Source organism: Macaca thibetana, chromosome 16, assembly GCF_024542745.1.
Source record: "Macaca thibetana thibetana isolate TM-01 chromosome 16, ASM2454274v1, whole genome shotgun sequence".
In the NCBI taxonomy this organism is placed as follows: domain Eukaryota; kingdom Metazoa; phylum Chordata; class Mammalia; order Primates; family Cercopithecidae; genus Macaca; species Macaca thibetana.
In genome coordinates, this window is record NC_065593.1 from 10,844,636 (window position 1) to 10,871,494 (window position 26,859).

General features: G+C 39.8%; 1 protein-coding gene and 1 long non-coding RNA gene across 2 annotated transcripts in view; one reads left to right on the forward strand and one right to left on the reverse strand.

The window, feature by feature from the left end:
* The window catches only part of LOC126939842 (uncharacterized), a 175,368-nt gene that overhangs the window by 39,914 nt on the left and 108,595 nt on the right, over nt 1-26,859 (reverse strand). The window lies entirely within an intron of this gene.
* LOC126939645 (myosin-1) lies at nt 3-26,342 on the forward strand. Its single transcript, XM_050765184.1, has 40 exons — nt 3-60; nt 310-340; nt 1,892-2,135; nt 2,236-2,379; nt 2,495-2,651; nt 3,732-3,759; nt 4,510-4,624; nt 4,724-4,816; nt 4,948-5,011; nt 5,673-5,771; nt 5,859-5,962; nt 6,097-6,235; nt 6,451-6,569; nt 6,655-6,804; nt 9,159-9,329; nt 10,133-10,442; nt 10,837-10,904; nt 12,680-12,767; nt 12,850-12,967; nt 13,267-13,390; nt 13,479-13,615; nt 13,715-13,970; nt 15,563-15,805; nt 15,897-16,073; nt 16,858-17,003; nt 17,085-17,175; nt 17,270-17,659; nt 18,008-18,134; nt 19,767-19,885; nt 20,043-20,239; nt 20,962-21,145; nt 21,427-21,592; nt 21,686-21,810; nt 22,332-22,640; nt 22,728-22,931; nt 23,265-23,390; nt 23,481-23,651; nt 23,909-24,013; nt 24,129-24,224; nt 26,082-26,342. Exons 3-40 carry the CDS (start codon nt 1,932-1,934, stop codon nt 26,232-26,234), a joined length of 5,817 nt encoding a protein of 1,938 aa, XP_050621141.1. The 5' UTR covers nt 3-60; nt 310-340; nt 1,892-1,931; the 3' UTR covers nt 26,235-26,342.

The following is a 26,859-nucleotide window of genomic DNA, read 5'->3' on the forward strand; positions in this document are numbered from 1 at the left end:
GGAGCCTATAAAAGTACCCTTGGAATGAGTATGACTTGTCTCTCCTCTTAAAGCTTCAAGGTAAGTGTGTGTGAGGACAGGGTTCTGTCTGGAGGACGGTAAGGGATGTCTGGCTGCCCCCGCGCATGCCACACATCCTGGCTCCCACTGCCCCTGGCAGCCCTGCCAGTGAAGCACCAGCTTACTCTTTAGCAATTTTAATTAGATGTTGTAGTCTTCCCAGTCATTTCCTGGTTCTCAGTTAAGAATTATTCTACAATTGGGAATTGTTATAATTTAATCAGAAGAGATTTGCTCTTTTTCTTACAGTTCTGATCCACTTTAAGGTCGCATCTCTACGGTAAGATTCTGATTTTTTTTTTTTTTCTCATTGCTCACAAAGCACAAGGAATCTTCTGCAGTGGTTTGGAAGTGGTAGGGGGCGGGATGAGGGGAGTGATAAAAAAAATCATTTCCATTTCATGGTTGATCGTTCTTCTCTTAAAAAATGGAGAATGACTTGAGAAACTGGTTCTCATTAACTCATATCCCTTGCAATATATGAAAATGTTTCCTCAGAGTCTTTGGGAATTTTATTCACAATAGTGAATTTCATTCACTATTTCCAGCATTGTAGTTTATCTTTTAAATGATTGCATTACAACAACATGCAATGTAACATTTCAAAGTGTTACTCAATTATCGAGAAAATCTAAATTTTCTATACTATGGCTTTTCCTCAGCCCTATAAATATAAAAAACTATGAGAGATGATGTCTAAATGGATAAATAGAATGGTCTGAATCTTTGCCTTGGAAAAGTTGCTTAAATCTGCATGTTGTTTCACAATCTGTAAAATAAAAATTAACGAATATATACACACACACACACACACACACATATACACACACACAATATGAAACATGATTGTGAGCATATTCAGCAAGCATTTTAATTGTGTTATCAGAGTCAACATAGTTTCAATGGGAAAAATGTGAAAAATGTATCCAAATGAGCTTTCCTGGAAAAGGTACTTTTATTATTACAAAGTAGAATATACATCAGGATTATTGACAGCATTAATGAATGCTAGTTAATGGGATCCTGAAAAGAACAAGTCTTGTGAAATTGTTATAAAAATGTTAACAATAAAGCAAGAAAACATAGGTAATGTTTTATAATAAATATTTGAGAAATGCTAAAGACCAGGGAAGAAGCTGAGTTTGTCAAAATTATTATACAGAGACAACAGAAACTGATAGATAATAGAATATTTTTTAACCATGCAAAACAAAGATCCATGCATTTCTGCTTTCCAGTATATTAGGAAGTCTTTGTAACTCCCAAGTTTATAATGAAAATATTTCCATCATGTACAGAGTAGTTCCTAAAATTATAGCAACATATTCCTATTGTTCTTTTAATTCACCAAGCCAGCTTTGAGCCCTTCTCTGTGTCCAGCATGTGTTCTAAGAGGTGTGAAGGATACCATAAAAAGAAGAGAACTCCCTGCCTGCAAGGTGCTTATAATCCAGTTGGGAAGATAAAAAACTATAAGTGAAAGAACTAGAGACTATCCTGCCACCATTACAGCTTTATGTTCTCCATAAGCCAATGATAGACAGCTTATAAAGAATAATATACATAACAAATGAAACAGAGAAAGCAGCTAAAAGACTGCGATAGGTGAGCCAGAAACAACAATCTCTTTCCAAATGCATGATTAAGTATCTGTCAGCACTGGCACAGAACAAAGAGACTGACATTTCATCCTCAACCAAGCCAGGGAGGTGGTCATACCCAATGCAATACGAAGCATTCAACTGGTCGGTAAACTTTTAAAAAAAGTTTTAAATGTGAAGCTAATGGTCCAGTTTCTTAATTTCTACAATTTCTTTTCTTCCTCTGCCAGCCAGGGTCCTTAACTGGGCTGCCATCAGTAACCTGCAGCCATGAGTTCCGACTCTGAGATGGCCGTTTTTGGGGAGGCTGCTCCTTTCCTCCGAAAGTCTGAAAAGGAGCGAATTGAAGCTCAGAACAAGCCTTTTGATGCCAAGACATCAGTCTTCGTGGTGGACCCCAAGGAGTCCTTTGTGAAAGCAACAGTGCAGAGCAGGGAAGGGGGGAAGGTGACAGCCAAGACCGAAGCTGGAGCTGTGAGTAAAAACATCTGGAGCTGATTAGACTCTGCCTCATTTCGGGTTAAGTTAGCAGACACTTATGTTTTGATCTGGCCTCTCTTGTTTGACTGGACAGACCGTAACGGTGAAAGACGACCAAGTCTTCCCCATGAACCCTCCCAAATATGACAAGATCGAGGACATGGCCATGATGACTCACCTGCATGAACCTGCTGTGCTGTACAACCTCAAAGAGCGCTATGCAGCCTGGATGATCTACGTGAGTTCTTTCTCACGGCCTTCTACTCATGAGAGTAGTTAATAGTTTTTGAAAAGTAGTAGATGATTAAGGTCCCCATCAAATAATTCTGTTCCCCCCCTTTTTTTGGATGCAGACCTACTCAGGCCTGTTCTGTGTCACCGTCAACCCCTACAAGTGGTTGCCAGTGTATAATGCAGAGGTGGTGACAGCCTACCGAGGCAAAAAGCGCCAGGAGGCCCCGCCCCACATCTTCTCCATCTCTGACAATGCCTATCAGTTCATGCTGACTGGTGAGTGGCTCAGCTGGTTTTCATATGAATTATTTTACCACCCATAATCACAAAATGTTAGAACTAAAAAAAGACCTTTAGAAAAAAACCCAATCCACCCCCCTAGTTGTTCAGCAGAGGTGACTAAAGCACAGAGAAGTACATACTGTCAAAGCTGGTATTAAAACTCTGCTCTCCTGATTACACCTCCCTGACTTTACTAGGCCATGCTATTGCTCCATCCCATTAAGTTGAATTTGTGTATGGTCTCCTTGCTTGGAAATACACAATTTATTTTATATATTTAAGTAATAAGAGCCAAGATTAAGTAACAACTGAATCATATAAATCATATATTATCTGAAAGAAATGAAAAATAGGAGTTCAATCCTTTTGGTGCCTCAGTTTCTTGTTAATTATAAATTAGATACTTTTACAAGTACTGTCATCTCTTTAAAGTCATCAGAGTACATCTCAGAGATGATATCCTTTGAATGAAGATGATGTTTTGGAGTTACATACATATGAACAGAAACTGTTTTCCTGCCTTAGAAAGATTTTATTTTGACTGAGGCATCCTCTCTTACCTCATCTTTCTTTAACACCATGGTACACTTTTGGGAGGGCTGATCGAAGTCAGGGCTATAGTCGGTGGCCAAAAGACACTAAATATTTTCTGTTTGTCTTAGAAACAAAATCTCAATCATGGCTTAACAGTATTTCAATCTATTAAATGACAGTTCAAGCCTTTAGCATATTATGCATTTTTCAGCTATATGCACTAATCAGCAGACAGCATGCTATTGAAATCTACAGATGACAACTAAGGAATGTACCTAGCTTTGGAGAATACTGCTCTTTATATTAAACCAACAGGACACACTTTCTTTCTGTATTAACTTAAGGAATTTAAGATATGACATTTTTATGTGTCTCTTCCCCCATTTTAAGAGGCTTAAATATAATACCATAACTTTACCACAATATATTGAAAAACCCCATTGAATACATGACACTTATACTCAAATGCTCTGTTTCCCTATAGAAAGTTTTGTTTGTATAACTGATACATATGCTGATTGTCCACTGTTTTTCTTCTAGATCGGGAGAATCAGTCTATCTTGATCACGTACGTATTCCTATTCTGAGATTTATTGGCAGTTTATTCTCACTGGAAAAATGACAAACTGAAAGAAGAAATTAGTTAATGCTCCCTACTAAAGCAGTGAATGATCAACCTGGAACTAGATATAGGTTTAGCTTTATTATAAGGTTTACATTGCATTAGAATGTAAAATAATAATGTTCTAAATCACCTCATTTGCTAGTTCAGGCTTGAAAGTTCCACAGAACTTTGTGGTGAGTAGAAAGTGTAAAATGAGCTTGGCTGGAACCCAGTAGAGTGCAATGAGCAGCATACAGCATTCGAAAGGTACAGCAGTTTGGAAATATTACTAGCGGTTCATTTTTAAGGCCCACTTAGAGAATGTCTGTTCCTTCAAAGACCACCCTTGAGCCATGTCTCTAGTACGAGGAAATGGAAAAACACATGCACGTTTCATAGAGTTTCCTACCAACTGCTCCATTCACTACAGAGGTGCTGAGTAGCTGCTTTTCAGACCCTTCAAGCCCAGGTCTCCGCACCCAGAAAAAAAAAGCTGACACATTATAAACACTCAAGAAATACGTGTTAAATGAATAATGACTGATCTTTTCTACTTCTTGTCAGTGCAAAGCACTAGAAATAATATGAGCTATATGTAGGCTGAAAAGAAAGATGTAAAAGGCTCTCTGATAGAGATATAAAGACAAAGGCATGAGGTAGTTGTAGTTTCATTTGTCGCAGTGCTTAATTTCTCATGTGGTTGGCCTTTGACAGCGGAGAATCTGGTGCAGGGAAGACTGTGAACACCAAGCGTGTCATCCAGTACTTTGCAACAATTGCAGTTACTGGGGAGAAGAAGAAGGAAGAAGTTACTTCTGGCAAAATGCAGGTGAGTCTGATTGTCACAGTCACAATCCAGGCTCTGTTGGGACTCTCGGGTAGGAAATTTCCCAAGCCCCAGATGCAAGGACTGCTCTTGCCTTTGCAGGGGACTCTGGAAGATCAAATCATCAGTGCCAACCCCCTACTGGAGGCCTTTGGCAACGCCAAGACCGTGAGGAATGACAACTCCTCTCGCTTTGTAAGTCTCTTGGTTGCCGAAGGGTCTTCTCTGCCTTTAGATGCCAGAGAAAGCATGTCTGAATTATTTCAATGGCATCCCTACTATGTACTTCAAGTTTTGGGTATAACAACATCTTTTTTCCTTACAAGGGTAAATTCATCAGGATCCACTTCGGTACCACAGGGAAACTGGCTTCTGCTGATATTGAAACATGTGAGTAACAGGACCTCCTAAATAGAATCCAAGAATGGCAAATATTGGTTTGGAGGAACACTTTGCAGCTCCTGCTGAATATGGAGCTTGTAAAGCACCAGTCTGCTGCCAAACATGCCTGTGGTTAATGTCAGTCTTATCCACAGCCCACAGTGTGCTTTACCCACTCCAGTCATGAGGTAACGCTTCTGTGGGAACTGCCAGGAACTGCTGGGCATGTCCAAAGTATTCCAGCCCCAGAATGATTTCAAATTTTTTTTTTAAGAAAAGACTAACACTAGGAGTAAACAAGTTGTCCAGGGATTGAGGATATGTGATTTCTTCCCAGCCTGAGCTTTAATACTGTTGCTTTTAGTAGTCCCTCTATTATATGGCAACAGGATGCTGCAGAGGGAGTCTCAGGACTCGATTATATTCCAAATGTCAAGGATCTTCTGTATGTGAAGTGAATGTCTTGATCCAAGCATATTTCACTTTTTTCCCAGACGGTAGGAGGAACTGCAATTGTGTTTGTAGAGACACAATATGTGGTACTTCACAGGAACATTCAGCTGAAATCTCAAGAGGCCAATGAGATTTAGCTAATGATCCCAACTCCCCAAATCACTCCAGGACACTGTGTAATTTTCCCCCGTAATCTGATGTCTACTCTCTGTTGCAGATCTTCTGGAGAAGTCCAGAGTTACTTTCCAGCTAAAGGCTGAAAGAAGCTATCATATTTTTTACCAGATCATGTCTAACAAGAAGCCAGATCTAATTGGTAAGAAATAACTTAAATTCACAGCTAGAAGATTGTCACTGTACTATCTTCTAATGTAAAACAAATGCCCTGAATTCTGTGACCCAGAAATGCTCCTGATCACCACCAACCCATATGACTATGCCTTCGTCAGTCAAGGGGAGATCACAGTGCCCAGCATTGATGACCAAGAAGAGTTGATGGCTACAGATGTAAGTTATACATGAATTTTCATTTAAAATCCATTATGCATGGGAATGGCAATAATAGCCGTCTATATGTGTGTAAAGGATACAGTATAAATTCTCTTGTGCCCTAATCTTTGTCTTCTCATCTCTCCTGGTAGAGTGCCATTGAAATTCTGGGCTTCACGTCAGACGAAAGAGTGTCCATCTATAAGCTCACAGGGGCTGTGATGCATTATGGGAACATGAAATTCAAGCAAAAGCAGCGCGAGGAGCAAGCTGAGCCAGATGGCACTGAAGGTACCAAATGAATCTCCATCTGGGTTTAATGAGAGAATATAGGCAAAAACGTCCATTCCAAAACTCAAGTCTTCTTTACAGTTGAGCTCCTGATGGACATACTCAGATGTACCCATACACAGACTTTCTACAAAGTTATTCACTCAATACTCTGCCCCTTTGAACTGTGGGTCCCAGAGTAGGTCATATTAGGTATCTGAATTATGTTTCTGCAGTTGCTGACAAGGCAGCCTATCTCCAAAATCTGAACTCTGCAGATCTGCTCAAAGCCCTCTGCTACCCTAGGGTCAAGGTCGGCAATGAGTTTGTCACCAAAGGTCAAACTGTGCAGCAGGTAAGTACATGACCTCAATGAATCACACACATCCCAGGCCTTCATGACATGCCTTTAACAACACCAACAAACTTTATCTGTGAAGGTGTACAATGCGGTGGGTGCTCTGGCCAAAGCCGTCTACGAGAAGATGTTCCTGTGGATGGTCACCCGCATCAACCAGCAGCTGGACACCAAGCAGCCCAGGCAGTACTTCATCGGGGTCTTGGACATTGCTGGCTTCGAGATCTTTGATGTGAGTTAGCAGAAAAATTGTACCAAAAAAAGTTTCCAACAAGCAAGCTTTTTGCTGCAGTCTTATAGCATGACTGTAGTCACTTATGGAAAGGGTCTATGAAAAATAGCTGCACTATAAACTTAACTGACACATGAAAGAGCACCAAAAGACCATGAAAGGAAATGAACTTTGGAATGAGACAGACCTGTATTCAAACTCCTGCTCTGCCAATTACTAGCTGTGTAATAATGGCAAATGGTACCCGATTGATCATTGGGAAAATTCAACTAGGACCGGTAGGTAAAGCACTTAGCATTCCAGATCACAGACTCACTTCTGAGATCTGTCTGCTAGTTTCAAGATTTCTGAATTTTCAGCCCTTAACACAGTCCCCAAGCATGCAGGCAGCACTCAGTAAACAGTAAGATAGTGAGGGCAACAATAGAATCAAAGATGGCAGTGGAGAAGACAACGTCTTTAAAAGAAAGACTTTGAGATTCTGTTTGCTGAGAAATGAAATGTGTTTAATTATTAGGAGAACCTCTGCAACACCCAGGTATTGAGTATAGACATGGCACCATAAATAAACTCAAATTTGTCTGCCTAACAGAGTATCTGTTACACAGCTTAGGAAATCCTCCACTTGACAGCAGTATCTTGGATGTGTCTCATTTAGAGGTTGCACTTCCAAACTTTTGTCTATGTATGGACTGATTGAAACTGGATGAAATTTTAGAAATGGAGGCACTTCCAGACATTTCCAAGCCAACGTGGGAAGAAAGGAATAATCTGTCATCAAGCAGGAACAGAAAAAGCAAATCACACTTTTTAAAATAAGAAAACTAATGACAGGGTACTTGCAATCATTTTGAGCTTTTTTTTTTTTTTTTTTTTTAAGTAACAGCTTTATCGAGATATATCATACAATTCACCTATTTAAAGTATAAAATTCAATGGTTTTTAGTATATTCACAGGTACCTGCTATCATCACAACAATTTCAGAACATTTTCATCACCCCAACAGGAAATTCCATTTTGTCCTCCCCCTAGGCCACAGAAACCCCTAATCCACTTTCTGTCTCTGGATTTGGCTGTTCTGCACACATCATATAATGGAATCAGATAATATGTGGTATTTGTGACTGGCTTCTTGACTTAGCATATGCTTGCCAAAACTCAAGTCTTCTTTACAGCTGAGTTCCTGATGGACATACTCAGATGTACCCACACACAGACTTTCTACAAAGTTTTTCACTCAATACTCTGCCCCTGTGAACTGTGGGTCCCAGAGTAGGTCACATTGGGTATCTGAATTATGTTTCTGCAGTTGCTGACAAGGCAGCCTATCTCTTGACTAAGCTTACAAGCTTCCCCCTTGTAGAGCTCCTTTGACTTTTCTGTATGGTGATAGTGCCTTTAAACAAGGGCATCCTCAATTGTGTTTCTATGTAAGTGTCCTGAATAATAAAGCAGGGAAGGCCTACTCAAGTTCTGAGAGTAGTTACAAACACTGGCTCTGGTATCAAAATGTTGGGGTTTCTGCCATGACCCTTACTGCCATGGTCTTACACAAGTTACTTAGCCTCTCTAATAGTGTTTCCTCATCCATGAAATGAGCAAATGATACCACCATACAAAGGTAGCTGTGAGGATTAAATGCAGTCACTTATACAAGGCACTTAGCATAGTGTCTACTGTAGAGTACATGTTCACCAAATATTAGCTGTTGAAATTTTAATATTAAGGACAACATACAGACCATAATGGCTCAGATCTAACAAACTTAGCTAGTTTACAACATAATAATAAATCATTAAGAAACCTCTAACCAACTAAAACAAATACTGTAAAAACCAAACAACCTTTTCAAAAAAACTTTTAAGTTCAGTGGTACATGTGCAGGTTTGTGACATAGGTAAGCTGTGTTGCCCACGCATTAAGCCTAGTATGCATGAGTTATTTTTTTCTGATCCTCTCCCTCCTCCCACTCTCCACCCTCCAATAGGCCCCATTGTGTGTTGTTTCCCTCTATATGTCCATGTGTTCTCATCATTTAGCTCCCAGTTATATGTGAGAACATGCAGTATTTGGTTTTCCGTTCCTGCGTTAGTTTGCTAAGAATAACGGCCTCCAGCTCCAAACAACTTTTTTTTATTGCATAGGAAAGCATCATTCAGAGCTTGTTTGACGGGTGTTGAAGAGACAATTTTAACAAGTATGCTAACAGCAGCAAAAACTTCATTGCGTAGGTATAGGCAGGATAAAACGATACCATCCTAAGAGGGCAATTTGGCTAACTAAAAAAACACCACTTTCAAAGAGAAGATTTCATTATAAATGGAAGGCTAATTTGTATTTTCCACTTATTTAGTTCAACAGCCTGGAGCAGCTGTGCATCAACTTCACCAACGAGAAACTGCAACAGTTTTTCAACCACCACATGTTCGTGCTGGAGCAGGAGGAGTACAAGAAGGAAGGTATCGAGTGGGAGTTCATTGACTTCGGGATGGACCTGGCTGCCTGCATCGAGCTCATCGAGAAGGTTGGCTTGCTTTTTACAGACCACAGATCATACTGCTGTACAGTATTTAAAAGAAAATCATAAAATCTTGATGATATAGGCAATGGCTAAATATTTCTACTTGTGAAAAACATGAGGAAAATTCCTTATTTTGCCAACTCTGAGGTAGATATTCTGATAAAAGGAGATTAAATATTTTCTATAGAGTCCGAACTCAACACTTACCCACAGTTTGCAATACAAAGTCTTACATTTAAAGTCATCAGTCCTTACAAAAGGTGCACTGACTAGAATAGTTTTTACTTTTTTGTCATCCTAAAGTCATCATTACTGCATTAGAAGTATGAATTTCTACTACTGTGCATTAAAGCAGAGGCTTTTAAAATCCAGTATGTGAAAGACTCACCAAGAATGTACAGTTGCAGGTTTCCCTCATCTCACCCCTAGAAATACTTTCTGGTAAGTGTAGGATGAAACATCGGAATCCTCATTTTGAACAAGTGATTCTGATGCAGCTAATTTGCAAGTCACACTTGGAGAAATATTGCTCTAAGGTCTCTGGGGTAAAGACACAAACTCCACAGGAGCACAGCCCTCATCTGTCTTACTCTATCATATCCCAGAGCCTGACACAGCACGTGGCTCCTGATCAGCACCCAATAAATATTTGTTAAGTTAACAACTTTTGACCAAAGGAATGAGTTTTCATTAACTCTGTAGAATTAAATGGTGAATTGATTCAGATGGGATCATTATTAATGTCACGTGTTATTTCTATAAGCAGACAGAATTCAAGTGGCATTTCTTTCTTTTCATGCTTCCAGCCTATGGGCATCTTCTCCATCCTGGAAGAGGAGTGCATGTTCCCCAAGGCAACAGACACCTCCTTCAAGAACAAGCTGTATGAACAACATCTTGGAAAATCCAATAACTTCCAGAAGCCCAAGCCTGCCAAAGGCAAGCCTGAGGCTCACTTCTCTCTGATTCACTACGCCGGCACCGTGGACTACAACATTGCCGGCTGGCTCGACAAGAACAAGGACCCCCTGAATGAGACTGTGGTGGGGCTGTACCAGAAGTCTGCAATGAAGACTCTGGCTCTCCTCTTTACTGGGGCAACGGCAGCAGAAGCAGGTAATTATCAATATAATTAATCTTTTACCTAATATATAAAACATAACCAGAGGTCGGATGCGGTGCCCATAATCCCAGCATCTTGGGAGGCCAAGGTGGGTAGATCACCTGAGGTCAGGAGTTCAAGACCAGCCTGGTCAACATAGCAAAACCCCATCTCTACCAAAAATACAAAAATTAGCCGGGTGTGGTGGCAGGTGCCTATAATCCCAGCTACTCGGGAGGCTGAGGCAGGAGAATCACTTGAACCCGGGAGGTGGAGGTTGCAGTGAGCCAAGATCACGCCACTGCACTCCAGTGTCTCAGGAAAAAAAAAAAAAAAAGACAAAACAAACAACAAAAACCATAACCAGAGAAAGGCCGTCCTATGATTGCTTCTTTTTTTTCCCCTTAGAGGCTGGTGGAAAGAAAGGTGGTAAGAAGAAGGGTTCTTCTTTCCAGACCGTGTCTGCTCTCTTCAGGGTACAAACTTCATTTTCTCTGTCTAATTAGATTTAGGATATTAAATGTATTCTATGGTGTGGGGGAAAAACTAATCTTTCAAGGATTCTAGAACTGGATGTGACTCAATGAGATAGTTCAGCTGGTAGTGGTAAAACTGAGTTTTAGGGAGCTTGGGGATAGTTTGGAAGACACACTTCACTATTCAGAAGACACAGGAGTCAGGGGAGATGAAAGTGAATTGCAGAAGTCAGTATCAGACAGCAAAATTCAATTCTGGGGCCTGAGAATGAGGTCATTTAACACTTAAAAGACTCCACTGGGATAGGACTAAGTAAAGCTGAGATTTGCTTGAGGCTTTGGGAGCCTCCAAGTGATTTAGGTGCTTAAAGATATATTGGTATAGAACAGAAATGAGTAGATTTTGAAAGCTAAAGATAGAACAGTGGTGGGAATTGGAGCCCCCGTCAAAAGAAGGAAATAAGAAACCAGATGTCATAAAAAAAAAAATAGCACTTGAAAAAAAAAATACGGCCGAGTACAGTTGCTCATGCCTGGAATCCCAGCAATTTGAGAAGCCAAGGCAGGCAGATCACTTGGGGCCAGGAGTTTGAGACTAGCCTGGCCAACATGATGAAACCCCGTCTCTACTAAAAATATAAAAATTAGCCGGGCATGGTGGTGCACGCCTGTAATCCCAGCTACTCAGGGGGCTGAGGCATGAGAATCGCTTGAACCCAGGAGACGGAGGATGCAGTGAGTTGAGATCATGTCACTGCACTCTAGCCTGGGCGACAAAGCAAGACTCCATCTCAAGGAAAAAAAGGAAAGTCTATTTTTCTTTTGGCAATCCCATTTCTGATTCCATCTCTAATAACTGATGCTGTAGATATTTGGAAAAACCAGGATTTCCAAAAGATGGAAAACTTTACACACTTGGTAACATGGCTGTCAGTTTTCTATCAATTCCCAGAATAGGCATTAATAAAGGCCACTTTCTGTGGAATAAGCAGGAAGATACAGCTCTGTATCTATGGCAAAGAATAAGCATGTGATAGACACACAGATACAAGTGAAAGTCAGGTAAAGAAAGAAGTGGGTGTGACTGGGCGCCATGGCTCACGCCTGTAATCCCAACACTTTGGGAGGCTGAGGCGGGTGGACCACTTGAGGTCAGGAGTTCGAGACCAGCCTGGCCAACATGGTGAAACCCCGTCTCTACCAAAAATACAAAAATTAGCTGGGGGTGGTGGCGTGTGCCTGTAATCCCAGCTACTCAGGAGGCTGAGGCAGGAGAATTGCTTGAACCCGAGAGGCAGAGGTTGCAGTGAGCCAAGATTGCACCACTGTACTCCAGCCTGGGCAACAGAGCAAGACTCTGTCTCAGAAGAAAAAAAAAAAAGAAAAAGAAAAGAAAAAGAAAAAAGTGGGAGAATGAGAGGAAGGCATTGATTAGTAGTAAAATCAGACCATGTATCTAGGCAAAAAGAGAATGGGTAGAGTATTTCCATGTATTTAGAGTGTCATAGTGAATTTAAAACATATACTAGGAAATTCAACAGCAGTGAACAGTCACTTCAACAGCTAGTAGAAATCTATGTTTCTAATGCACACCAACAGAAAATAGGAGGACATATTGGGAATGTGGAAATTCCAGAGATAACTCTTTGAAAATTTTCATCTGGATACTATTCGTAAGAATTAAACCAGTATCATAGATCACAATGATTATGTCTGTAAATATGAATGTAGAAAACAGTACACTTTTAAAAATGTAAACTCACATGGTTCCACAGGAGAATCTGAATAAGCTGATGACCAACTTGAGGAGCACTCACCCCCACTTTGTGCGGTGCATCATCCCCAATGAAACTAAAACTCCTGGTAAGACATTTCTGATATCCAGACAAGCTCCAGCGTGTGTGCAATAGACCAGGAAGTATGGCATGTGGATTCATTCTTTTAGGTGCCATGGAGCATGAGCTTGTCCTGCACCAGCTGAGGTGTAACGGGGTGCTGGAAGGCATCCGCATCTGTAGGAAAGGATTCCCGAGCAGAATCCTTTATGCAGACTTCAAACAGAGGTCAGACATTTTTGCTGTATATTATTTTAAGGTTTTTATTACTTCTTAAACATTTTTCAATGAAAGAACCCTTTATACCTCCTCTTAAAATTGAAGAGAAGATAAACTCACTTAACAAACTTCATATTGACATAAGAAAAATCTGAAGTCTTTTGAATATACAGAGGATAGATAAAGGGGTAGATATGAGTTCTTGTTTATTTCAGATTACCCAGTGGCTATGTTGTTTCTATAGCCAGACAGGAAGATTTCTTGTCTGTGACAACAGCCATATCATTTTTTTTGCCTGGCTTAAACAGATACAAGGTATTAAATGCAAGTGCTATCCCTGAAGGACAATTCATCGATAGCAAGAAGGCTTCTGAGAAGCTCCTTGGGTCCATTGATGTTGACCACACCCAGTATAAATTTGGGCACACCAAGGTAATATTCTGTAAATCCTACCTGACGTTACCCCTGTCCCTTTGAATTTTATGTAAATTTTCTGATCTGAAATTCTTCCCACACATAGGTCTTTTTCAAAGCTGGTCTTCTGGGGCTCCTAGAGGAGATGAGAGATGAGAAGCTGGCCCAGCTGATTACCCGAACCCAGGCCATGTGTAGAGGGTTCTTGGCAAGAGTGGAGTACCAGAAAATGGTGGAAAGAAGGTATTAAGTAAAGAATTATTTACTTAACCTCATCATCCTAGGCCTTTTAATTCTGCTTCTTATTATAATCTGATTTGAACATTTCTGTTCCTATGACAGAGAGTCCATCTTCTGCATCCAGTACAATATCCGTGCTTTCATGAATGTGAAGCACTGGCCCTGGATGAAGCTGTATTTCAAGATCAAACCCCTCCTCAAGAGTGCAGAGACAGAGAAGGAGATGGCCAACATGAAGGAAGAATTTGAGAAAACGAAAGAAAGCCTTGCAAAAGCTGAGGCCAAAAGAAAAGAGCTGGAAGAAAAAATGGTTGCTCTGATGCAAGAAAAAAATGACTTGCAACTCCAAGTTCAAGCTGTGAGTATCCAGAAGTCATTTCCTGCAATCTGATGCTAAAACTTCAGCTCAGTGGTCACTAAGGAGAGGTCTAGATTCCACTAAATAAGGGACAGGTTATGAATCTTTAATAATCCACAACTCCTTAGAATGTTCTATGAAATTCCATACACAATATTACTAAAAATCACTGTGGTAGGATTCTTTGCTGTCAAGAAGGGAAAAATAAAAGCATTTTTCCTTCCCCTCTGTTGTTTTCCATAGCAGAATGTGAACAGGAAATAAAGTGAGCTTTGTTCCCTAAATTCTCCCTACTGAAAAATGCAAGCAAGAGCTGTGAAAAAGAAAAATATTGTCAGTGAAGAGGAAGGAGATTTTGATGAAAATGCATTAACTTGAAATTAATATTCTGAATTTTGTATCTACAATCCCCGAGCAACTTTCTGCTCCACTTTATTTTTAGAAACTTTTTAGTACCTGAAAGAGTAGGATTATGGCAAGGATAATGGCAATGCTTTCTCGTAAGGATAATGGCAATGTCTTCCATAGATAATGCCTATTTTTATGCAAAGTATGAGAGACAGGGTAGATATTCTCATTCTAATGTCCCAGTAACTATCCAGAGGCTTGGGAAGAAATATTTGCTCAAGAGCCACTACCTAACCCATTTTTGTAACCCAAATAACAAGACAGTTCAATTGCTGCCACCAAAACCAACAGCAGAAACATTAAAAGTTACCCTCCCAGTTCTCTGAATTCAGAAAGGGAATGGACTAGTCCCATTGTGCCTACAAGTTTGGGACACATATTTAGAAAATCTGAAGAATGATGAATTGCGAAGACCTAGGTTGGCACTGTGACTTTCCTGTACTTTGTATAGATCAGGGTTTTCCACACTGAGGAGTGGTTCATCATGCCTTCAAGAAACAGGAGATAATCTATCCAAGAATACTCCTCTCCTTTGAGGATAGTATTATATAACCTCTGCTTAATAATATTCTATCAACTATCCACTAATAAATATTGGGTGAAGTTCCAGACAGGGATGTAAGTTTGAATGAGAGACATGGTCCTTCCCTCACAGTTTATCCCAACTCCTATTTCTTCTCATGAGAAATATGCTTGCTACTTCTCTAAGCATCACCTTGAACATGTTCCATTCCCTTTGGTGCTTCCAGGTGTTCCTTTAGTTCCAAGCTACTCTGTCACTGGATGACACTTCTTCCTTTTAAGGAACTTTTCTGATAGTACCCCTCTCTCCTAGCAACCTGCTAGAAACCCAATCCTTCTGTCTATTGGTTTTTCATATATTGAATGCTCCTGAAAATAAATATTAAAAAAAGAAAATTGGCTGACCTGAAATTATATAGCAACACATTATATATGTTATAGCAAATATAATTGTAACATAATTTCACCAGGAACCATGACTTAAGTTCCTTTTTTTATCACCAGACTCATAAGTGCCCAATAAATATTTGCTGAATGGTAGAAAGCTAATAAAAATTAACCTGAAGCCTTAAAACAATTCACTTGTTTGGTTTCAAAATATTAATAAAATCTGAACATGTCTAGGAAACTAAAATCTGTAAGTATCTATTACCTCTTCTCAGGAAGCTGACAGCTTGGCTGATGCAGAGGAAAGGTGTGACCAGCTGATCAAAACCAAAATCCAGCTAGAGGCCAAAATCAAAGAGGTGACTGAAAGAGCTGAGGATGAGGAAGAGATCAATGCTGAGCTGACAGCCAAGAAGAGGAAACTGGAGGATGAATGTTCAGAACTCAAGAAAGACATTGATGACCTTGAGCTGACACTCGCCAAGGTTGAGAAGGAGAAACATGCCACAGAGAACAAGGTATCAATCATATTCTACAATACTGTATAGAGGTTCTGCCACCCAACTCAGCTGCTTTAGAACAACTAAGCTGCTTTCTTCACTTTTGTAGGTGAAAAACCTCACAGAAGAGATGGCAGGTCTGGACGAAACCATCGCTAAGCTGACCAAGGAGAAGAAGGCTCTCCAGGAGGCCCACCAGCAGACCCTGGATGACCTGCAGGCAGAGGAGGACAAAGTCAACACCCTGACCAAAGCTAAAATCAAACTTGAACAACAAGTGGATGACGTAAGCTTAACATTATATAAAGACGATTTTTTAAAAATTTTGTAACAAACTAAGTAAGCGTGAGTTTGTGTTTTTATGACGTAGTGAGTATTTATCAAGTACCTCCTATGAATGAGGAATATGGAATACCATCCCTATTACAAGGACTAAGATGTACACACAAGAAAGTTGTTAAAATCAATAAAGAAAGTTAACTGTGAATAATAGACAATATGGGTAAAAGAATTGAGGGAAAGGAGGCTTAACGTGTTCACAAAGAAAAGCTATACAAGCAAAGCAGGTCTTTAGCTGGGCTTGAAAGACGAGTGGCTATGTGCAGTTACAGAAGAGGGGGGGTGTTTTAAGCAGGCAGCATAGCAACAGCAAAGAAGTTGTAATGATCAATAAGGTTTTCTCTCACAGAAACAAAGGACACTCAGAATTAGGAATGTGGAAGATGAAGAACCCACTGAAAATGCCTGAGTAAGGGAGACATTAAAAAAGTCATGGTTTGGAAGTATTAGCATGGTGTCCATCCCAGCTGGAAAAGTATTGGATTCCAGTGGGGAGATGCAGAAAGCATAATGTCTCACTAGTAACTTATTGTAACAATGTGACAAAGAGGCATATTTTACCTTTTAAATGATGACTCTTTCGACTAGGTAAATACCAAGGAGAATGGAATCAATGGGACAAATCTGCCTAATTCATAGAAAAAATAGTTCGCTGAATAGATATAATGTTGAAAAATTTAATCTGGGACAAAAGGTGGTACCCTTCTGAGAACCATATTCTTAACTTTTAGCTTGAAGGATCTTTGGAACAAGAAAAGAAAATCCGGATGGATCTAGAAAGAGCAAAGAGAAAACTAGAGGGAGACCTAAAATTGGCTCAAGAATCCACAATGGATATAGAAAATGACAAACAACAACTTGACGAAAAGCTTAAAAAGTAAGCAGTTTCAGGACAAGAGTTTTGGGGGGAAATTACTCTTAATGTTTCTGAGACTGACATAAAGTGCTTTTCTAATAGGAAAGAGTTTGAAATGAGCAGTCTGCAAAGCAAGATTGAAGATGAACAAGCCCTTGCAATGCAGCTGCAGAAGAAAATCAAGGAGTTACAAGTACGTTAAATGATTTTCACCAGGCTAATTCAACATCCAAAAGTTACTGACACCAAGAAGTTGAGTTTATATTAATATTTTTCACCATTTCCAGGCCCGTATTGAGGAACTGGAGGAGGAAATCGAGGCAGAGAGGGCCTCCCGGGCCAAAGCAGAGAAGCAGCGCTCTGACCTCTCCAGGGAACTGGAGGAGATCAGCGAGAGGCTGGAAGAAGCCGGTGGGGCCACTTCAGCCCAGATTGAGATGAACAAGAAGCGGGAGGCTGAGTTCCAGAAAATGCGCAGGGACCTGGAGGAGGCCACTCTGCAGCACGAAGCCACGGCGGCCACCCTGAGGAAGAAGCACGCAGACAGTGTGGCCGAGCTTGGGGAGCAGATTGACAACCTGCAGCGGGTGAAGCAGAAGCTGGAGAAGGAGAAGAGTGAGATGAAGATGGAGATCGATGACCTTGCTGGTAACATGGAGACCGTCTCCAAAGCCAAGGTACAATCAACACTTCACATGCATTATTTGGTTTTTTTGTTTTTCCCTTCAGCACAAATATGATTTGTATCTCAAAAACATCTCATGAACTAAATCAGGTGCCCTTTTATTCATATCATGGATAGTACAATTTAGTAAAGTAGTTAGATTAGCAATTCAGTGGCAGTATGCTTGGACTATGTATTAGTCTTTCCATCACAATCTAAGACCTTTGCTGGTTTTGTTTGTAAAGATAGTTTCTTCTCAGAATAAATGAGTACTGCAGCTCCTATGGAATGTTTAGATTACTGAAACTTTCTTTGGTCCAACTACTGACTTGAGATGCCTTCTACCACTTTTTGAATGCAGGGAAACCTTGAAAAGATGTGCCGCGCTCTAGAAGATCAACTGAGTGAAATTAAGACCAAGGAAGAGGAGCAGCAGCGGCTGATCAATGACCTCACAGCGCAGAGAGCGCGCCTGCAGGCAGAATCAGGTGGGCCATTTACCAGTACTGACCTTGAATGATGAATTCACCCTGCATGTGCGATCTGCTGAGAAACTGCATTTAGTTACTTGAGGTCATATACTACCTCCCTGGGAGATCCCCACTAATATGAAAACATTATTGACCACTGGCATGAGGTTGCTTTCTTTCATATATATGAGAGAAATATATGTGTATATATATGAAAGATATATATATACACACATATATCTAGAGAGAGAGAGAGAGAGAAATAGAATCAGGCCCTTTTAGTTTTGAAGACTTTAAGGAAGATTTGGCTTTAATCAGAAAGTTATCAAAAACAAAGTGTATCCTTACAGTACCTCTTTTCACTTTTCAAAATGCTTTCACAAGCTATGTGTTACTTTATTTTCCTCATTAGTCTGTGTAATACTATCCCCATTTTAAAGACAGCGGATTATGGTGGTGATGAAGCGACTTGTCCAAGAATGTTTACTCCAGTCTTTTTCCTGAAGTCTTGCCAATTACTGGTAACTAACATGGTTAAGTAGGGAAATATTCAAGACCACAACCCAACTGAGAAGCATTCAAGTAAGATTTGTAGATTTTTGATTAGAGAAATTGGAAAGTTTCTGCATTTATTCCTCCTCCTACTGACCTGTCCAACTTTCTACCAAAGTTCTATCTCCCCAAGTACAGATAACAAGATGGAAATTGTTTTATGGGTAATTTAGGCTATTAAAGTAACAGGCAGGTTAAAGTGTTGGAAAATCACTCTACATCTTTGGTATTCAAATACGTTCTTTCTATAACAAAGTTCAGAATAAGTTTTTTTTATTTTTGTTAAAAGGTGGTCAGTACACTTCATGAAAAAGAAAAACTATATCCTCAAGGAGTCAAAATGTTCCTTGTAGTTTCTCTTCCTCAATACATGTTTATTCCTCCTAAGTCAGTGGTGTTTAAAAAAAAAGATAATCCTTATTAAATGCCAAAGAGATAGAGTTCAAGATAACTAGTTTAAAAATGGTGTGGAAAAGTTTTCCTACCTTTCTAACATAATATAGTGTATTTTCTGCATTATGGTGCTTAAAAAATTAAAGACATGTGTAAATGCCATTTAGTTTGGAAAGTACTTATCCAGAAACCAATTCATTCTGGGGATGGGAGACCACTTAATCATTTCTTAATATAAAAATCCTTCCAGAATTTCTTTTGACTATCACTTCTACTTACAGAAGAAATTGCCCAAAGTCTCTTATTTTCCACAGTATAAATCCTTTGTTTCAACCAACTTTCAATGGAAGGCAAATTAGTCAACATTATTGCCTTACATAAAATAAAAAGTACTGGAATATTTTGTTGGCTTGATTTACACTTTTTTCACATTTCTTCGTCAATTCTGACTATGATCAAATAATCATAAATATCTCTTGAAATCTTTTGTGCCGTACACAAGCATGTAATCTGCCTCAAATTTCTCCATGCTTCTAATTTTTACATGGATTTGCTTATCGGCGTTAAAGCGGATGTTGGTGGTTTGTTGTCACCCATGCCCTCCATTGAGTTTCAGACTTGGCTCCCTTTCCCTGCTCAAGTTTTTATTTTAGAGTTTTAATTTCCAAAGTAAGGTTGAGTTTTCCGGACCTGGGTCTTTTATAGGTGAATTTTCACGCCAGCTAGATGAAAAGGATTCATTAGTTTCCCAGCTCTCGAGGGGCAAACAAGCTTTTACACAACAGATTGAGGAACTGAAAAGGCAACTTGAAGAGGAGATAAAGGTAAGTTCCACTTGTTGTCGTTCTTGTCATTATTGTTCTTGTAGTTGTTTGTTTTTCACTTACTTTTACAGACTTTCTTCTGGTGGCCTATAGGAGATCAGGAATCAAACATCACTTTAAATATATAAAATTAAGTCACCAACCTCTATGTTCTCAGGCCAAGAGTGCCCTGGCACACGCCCTGCAGTCCTCCCGCCACGACTGTGACCTGCTGCGGGAACAGTATGAGGAGGAGCAGGAAGCCAAGGCTGAGCTACAGAGAGCAATGTCCAAGGCCAACAGTGAGGTTGCCCAGTGGAGGACCAAATACGAGACAGACGCCATCCAGCGGACAGAGGAGCTGGAGGAGGCCAAGTATGTTCCAGACTTAGTTAAAATGGAACTATAAGGGCAAACAGTTTCCTTGCTCCCAAAACATATGAAAAACTAGGGAAAAAACATTCTGGGACCATATACAGCCTTGTTGTTGGAATTAATGTTTTGGTAGATGCCTTAGAAGAGATTCTGAGAGGAGTTCTCAATGCAAAATTTATATCGATGTGGGAAGGCTTCTTTATTATTTATGGATTAATTAAAAGCTAGCACAAATAAGGGACATAATTAGACAGACGAAATCAAATATATTTCATTTGAATTCAATGTATCCAACATTTGAGCCCTTAATATGTTGGACAGCCTACAAGAATACAAAGATCAGTACGGTACAGACTCTCCCTCTGGGGATTAAAATTATATGGAGACACAGACATACAAAGCAGTAATTCAAGGTAGATATTAATATTCTACAGAAGAGGAATAAGACAGCTACCTGGAAGGGTAAAATGTTAGCTCATGCTTGTCATGGATGGCCCTAAAGCCACTCTATGAAGTATGGCAATACCAAAATTAGAGTTGTTTTCAGTATTTGGTGGTAGGATAATGGGAATGCGTTAATATAGAACTGGACCTACAAAACAAGCTTGAGAAGCAAAGTATTAAAGAAGTCTGATTGTGGAATTCACTCTCTTGTACCCACTTTGAAACACCCAATTCAGTTGACAGCCATTCACTTTTATTGTCCATATTTCACTTTTTAGGAAGAAGCTGGCTCAGCGTCTGCAGGATGCTGAGGAACATGTAGAAGCTGTGAATGCCAAATGTGCTTCCCTTGAGAAGACGAAGCAGAGGCTCCAGAATGAAGTTGAGGACCTCATGATTGATGTTGAGAGGACAAATGCTGCCTGTGCCGCCCTGGACAAAAAGCAAAGGAACTTCGATAAGGTATTTTCTCCAGTTTTTGCTTCAACTTTCAACATAGAATTAACAATAGCCTACTGCCTTCAGTGTGCCCAATTCAAACCATCTGAGGGCTGTCCTCAGTGGCTCTCGACCCATCAGCAGCTGTCTGTGGAGAGGGGAGGTGCTGCTGTGGTTTCTATTCTTCTCACTTGTAATTTTTTTTTTCAGTCCCAGAACACCTCAACTCAGAGTTGCTAGAATAGATGGTTTTTATCTCATCAAATTTTCTCCACTAAATTTCTTGTCCATTCCTTGACCTTCAGATCCTGTCAGAATGGAAACAGAAGTGTGAAGAAACTCATGCTGAACTTGAAGCTTCTCAAAAGGAGTCCCGCTCCCTCAGCACAGAACTATTCAAGATTAAGAATGCTTATGAGGAATCCTTAGACCAACTTGAAACCTTGAAGCGGGAAAATAAGAATTTGCAACGTGAGCACATTTTACCTTTTCTTTAACAATAAAAGATTTGAAAGACTCTTTTCCATCGATGAACAAATTTCTATATTTTTTGTTCACCAATAGAGGAGATTTCTGATCTCACCGAACAGATTGCAGAAGGAGGAAAGCGTATCCATGAACTGGAAAAAGTAAAGAAGCAAGTTGAGCAAGAAAAGTCTGAACTTCAGGCTGCTTTAGAGGAGGCAGAGGTAAGCATTTTATTGCATACTCTAAAACAATTACAAGAGGAATTGGGCTCTATTAAATGCAAGGAATGGTGAATCAAAAGAAATGAAAAATATTTTTTGCTCCATGTACTAGGGATGAGAATAGAGAACTGACCATGCATACAACCAACATAACCATATGTCAAGAACTGTGCTAGACGCTGAACAAACAAAGATGAATCAGTTAAAGGCCCTGTTTTCAAGGACACAACTTACCTAGGGAGATAGAAGCATATAAAACCAATAATAACGTTCAATAATTTGTAGAAATTTCTATAACAACAAAATAAAAATGTATGATGGCAGCACAAAGGCAGAAACTGTGTGTGTGTTAGAGAATAGTAAAAAAATGCAAGGGCATGAAAATGACACTCTTGCTTAAATCTTACTACTATTTAGAAATCTATTTATAAATAAGGTTTCATGAAGGATAAATCATTCTTATCTCTAGAATACTACACACTTCCATTACCCTACTAATGTCACCTCTTGCTGTCATTAAGGCATCTCTTGAACATGAAGAGGGAAAGATCCTGCGCATCCAGCTTGAGTTGAACCAAGTCAAGTCTGAGATTGATAGGAAAATTGCTGAAAAAGATGAGGAAATTGACCAGCTAAAGAGAAACCACATTAGAATTGTGGAGTCCATGCAGAGCACGCTGGATGCTGAGATCAGGAGCAGGAATGATGCCATCAGGCTCAAGAAGAAGATGGAGGGAGACCTCAATGAAATGGAAATCCAGCTGAACCATGCCAACCGCATGGCTGCCGAGGCCCTGAGGAACTACAGGAACACCCAAGGCATCCTCAAGGTAAATATGTCTAAGAGATGGTCCCAGGACAATTGGGGTGCCTGCAACTCTGAATACATGGTGTCTCAATGACGGTTTGTTTCACAGGATACCCAGCTCCACCTGGATGACGCTCTCCGGACCCAGGAGGACCTGAAGGAGCAGCTGGCCATGGTGGAGCGCAGAGCCAACCTGCTGCAGGCTGAGATCGAGGAGCTGCGGGCCACTCTGGAGCAGACAGAGAGGAGCAGGAAAATCGCAGAACAGGAGCTCCTGGATGCCAGTGAGCGTGTTCAGCTCCTGCACACCCAGGTGCATGTAATAACAGAATAGTAAAAAATATAAGGGTATGAAAATGACATTCTTGCTGAAATCTTGGTACTATTAAGTAATCTATTTATAAGATCTCATGAAGGATAAAGTTTAAAATATTTTATTTTTTGATTATCTATATTTTTGTTTATCTGAACTATAACATCCATAGTTGATCGTCTTTTAAACATATATCAACTTAGATAATTTACGAAACAAGGAGGAATATTAATGAATTCATTTAGTTAATTAGTTTATGGGTTCATTAGAACATCAGGCTTCCTAATTTTTCTCTCATGTGCCTAATATTTCTAAATTTCACATTTTAAACAGAACACCAGCCTGATCAACACCAAGAAGAAGCTGGAGACAGACATTTCCCAAATCCAGGGAGAGATGGAAGACATCGTCCAGGAAGCCCGCAATGCAGAAGAGAAGGCCAAGAAGGCCATCACTGATGTGAGTGAAGGGTAACACAGTGGTGGTCAAACTTGAATCTTAATTTGCTGTCTTAGCTGTCTTAACCCAGTCTGTTTTACTGCTAATTAGGCTGCCATGATGGCTGAGGAGCTGAAGAAGGAACAGGACACCAGTGCCCATCTGGAGCGGATGAAGAAGAACCTGGAACAGACAGTGAAGGACCTGCAGCACCGTCTGGATGAGGCTGAGCAGCTGGCCCTGAAGGGCGGGAAGAAGCAGATCCAGAAACTGGAGGCCAGGGTGGGTCTCCTAATCAGCGCGTATTCCTATCTCATTCCAATCCAACGCATGATTCTGAATACCTAGCACTACTAGATGATGTGGGGCATACCGAGATGAGGGAGAGCTATTCCGTCATGCCCAAAAGCTCATAATAAGGAAAACTGAACTAGGGCATTAAAAACTACATACAAAGCAGAGTAAAAGAAGTATGTGTGTCATATGAAGAAGTAAAAATTCGTCAAGTGAATGTCCTTAAAATGTCCATCTTCTTGTAGGTTCGTGAACTTGAAGGTGAAGTTGAAAGTGAACAGAAGCGCAATGTTGAAGCCGTCAAGGGTCTACGCAAACATGAGAGAAAAGTGAAGGAACTCAGTTACCAAGTAAGGAAAATGGCCTAAGTTTTCACTTTAGTCTACATGGGATTAAAAGCCATATGTATGACAAAATGTGATATTTGTACTTTCAAGAAACTTACTCTTGAAAATATTATTTCAGACTGAGGAAGACCGCAAGAATATTCTCAGGCTCCAGGACCTGGTGGACAAATTGCAAGCAAAGGTGAAAGCCTACAAGAGACAAGCTGAGGAAGCGGTGAGTTCACAACCCCTTGGGGTGATTTTTCTCAGACATGACCAGGCCAGTTTAGTTAAAGCAACAAAAGAAAAGATGAGTAAAATGAGGAAGGATCAAAGGAAAACAAATGACTACATGGAGGTCCAAAGCTAAGGTAAAACCAACCGCCTGACAAGCCAGCAGAAGATGTTCTAGAGATGGGGAAGAGCAAAGGCAAAGCTTTTGAGTGGAAAAGAGTCTGGCTCAAGAAGTAGACAAAAAAAAGGAGGCAATACCACAGCTGGGGCTGGAAAGCCAGGCAGGAGGCAGCTCATAGGGTCTTCCAGGCCATGGTAAGAAGTCTGGATTTTATTCTCAGTACAGCAAGGTACTGGGAAGCCAGGGAGGGTTTTAATGTGGGTCAGTCATTACCTGATCTATATTTTTTAAAGACAGTATTCGGGCTACTATGTAAAGAATGGGTTATTGGGTAACACAAGTGGGTGCAGAGAGACATGTTAGGAAGCTTTTCGGGTTAGTTCTGTGGCTTGGAAAAGAAAGTGGAACAGAGAGAAGTGGAGAGATTCAGGACATATTTTGGAGGTAGAAACTACAAGATTGCTAGTAGGTTGCACTTGGGAGATGAAAGAAGGCAATTAAGAGTAATTTATCAAGTTTATGATTTGAGTAATCAGGTGGATGATGTAACACTTAAGTGGGGAACAAAGGGAAGAACAGATTTGCAGGGCAAGAAAGAAACAGGAATTCTGTTTTAGATACATAATACCATATATACACAAGTGAACATGTCAAGTAAATCATTAAATATAAGATTCTGAAACTCAGAAGGTCTTGGTTATGTTCAAATCAGTAGATTCTTAACACTCCACTTTATCTCATTTCCCTATCCCATGATTCATCTGGACTAATAATCAAATAGTATCAATTTCCTACATATAAATATGCATAGTTATATATCACAAATGAGTTCCTCTGTTCATTGAGGGTTTTTATTTTACCCCTGACATCTAAGGTAAGAGAGAGAGAAAGATGGGGATGGAGGGGAATGAGGGAGGGAGAGAAAACAAACACATGTGTGTATGCGGACACACATGCACGCGCACGCACACACACATACACACAACTGTCCATACCTTGGACAAATTGCTTAATCTTTCTTCAGTTCCTGCTTTCCTCATCTGTAAGAGGAAAAGCTGAGGTTTTTTCTCAAGCTATACTATTTAATGATTCTAAGCTTTATGTCTGTTCTAAATTTGAATGCCACATTTTAGAGGTTCTCACTGAGACTTTTAAATAAGAATGATTACCAGAGACTAAACTAGAACTGACCTGTTCAAATTCTCTGCTATATATTTGAGTATAATCAGAGACAGCTCAGACTATTTTAAGAAACAAACTTCTTGCTTAGTTTCTAAACTTAAGCGGCAATAATTTATATTCACATGGCAATAACTTATATTCAAGCCTAATGGTTTGGTTTGGTATAGATTGCATACTTGCATTCTTAAAAGGTTTGGTTGCATACTTGCATTCTTAAAAGGTTTGGTTCCATTCTCAGGATTCTGAAAAACAACACAACACAAAACGAAACAAAAAAAAAAAACAAAGCTGGACACCTGGGATATTTAGTAGTAGCTCCAGGATGTTTTGCTGTTCTAAAAGTTCAGATACAAATGTCACCTGTCCTTCCTTGTTATCTACGAGTTCAAGAAGCTAATGCAAAAAAATAAAAATACAAATTCAAGAGCACTTCTCTAGGTTTCTTAAAAGATCTGCTAGAGTGATTCATTTTTAAGCAAAAAGGAAAGTCAAGAGCCATTGAATTTCTGAAAAATTCTGAACTTTTCTTCCTCATAAATGGATTTCCATTCACAGGAGGAACAATCCAATGTCAACCTCTCCAAATTCCGCAAGATCCAGCACGAGCTGGAGGAGGCCGAGGAACGGGCTGACATTGCTGAGTCCCAGGTCAACAAGCTCCGGGTGAAGAGCCGGGAGGTTCACACAAAAATCATAAGTGAAGAGTAATTTATCCAACTGCTGAAAGGTGACCAAAGAAATGCACAAAATGTGAAAATCTTTGTCACTCCATTTTGTACTTATGACTTTTGGAGATAAAAAATTTATCTGCCAAAATCTTGTGAGTCTCTTTTTCCCCTCTATGGCAATTTGTCTTTAGAAGTACTGAGAAAAGAAAAACATCTCAACAGTTTGGTTACATTTTACAGAAAAGTGCTTAGTCACCAATATTAAGACATGATAGAGAGCAGCTAGGCTGACCCCGGTAAGTACCACTATATGCGTCCCTATGGGAAGTAGGTGAACCTAAAGGTATACCACAGGCACACAAAACATAGAATATTTGGTAAACCTTACTTGACAAAACATAGCTAGTTTCTGTCAATGAAATTATTGATTTTCTTCATAAAATGATATGAAATCCTTCATCCTAAGGCTGAGTAAAAATAAATTAAAACATGTTGTTTACATAAAATAAGAGAAAAATTTAAAAATTAGGTTTAAGTATTGTCAAAAATATTTAAAATGCAAACTCTTCACTATAACTATATGAACCATTAAATTGGGATTAGAATCCCTTGAGAGGGAAGCATGTTCTGTAGGTTTTCTGGCTCTTTCTAAATATAAGAGATTT

Excerpts from the sequence above, each read along its gene's own strand:
- LOC126939645 (XM_050765184.1), top strand. The coding sequence starts at position 1,932 with ATGAGTTCCGACTCTGAGATGGCCGTTTTTGGGGAGGCTGCTCCTTTC. Across the intron at positions 10,443-10,836 it reads GGCAACGGCAGCAGAAGCAG|AGGCTGGTGGAAAGAAAGGT; the intron begins GTAATTATCAAT and ends TTTTCCCCTTAG. Across the intron at positions 10,905-12,679 it reads CCGTGTCTGCTCTCTTCAGG|GAGAATCTGAATAAGCTGAT; the intron begins GTACAAACTTCA and ends ATGGTTCCACAG.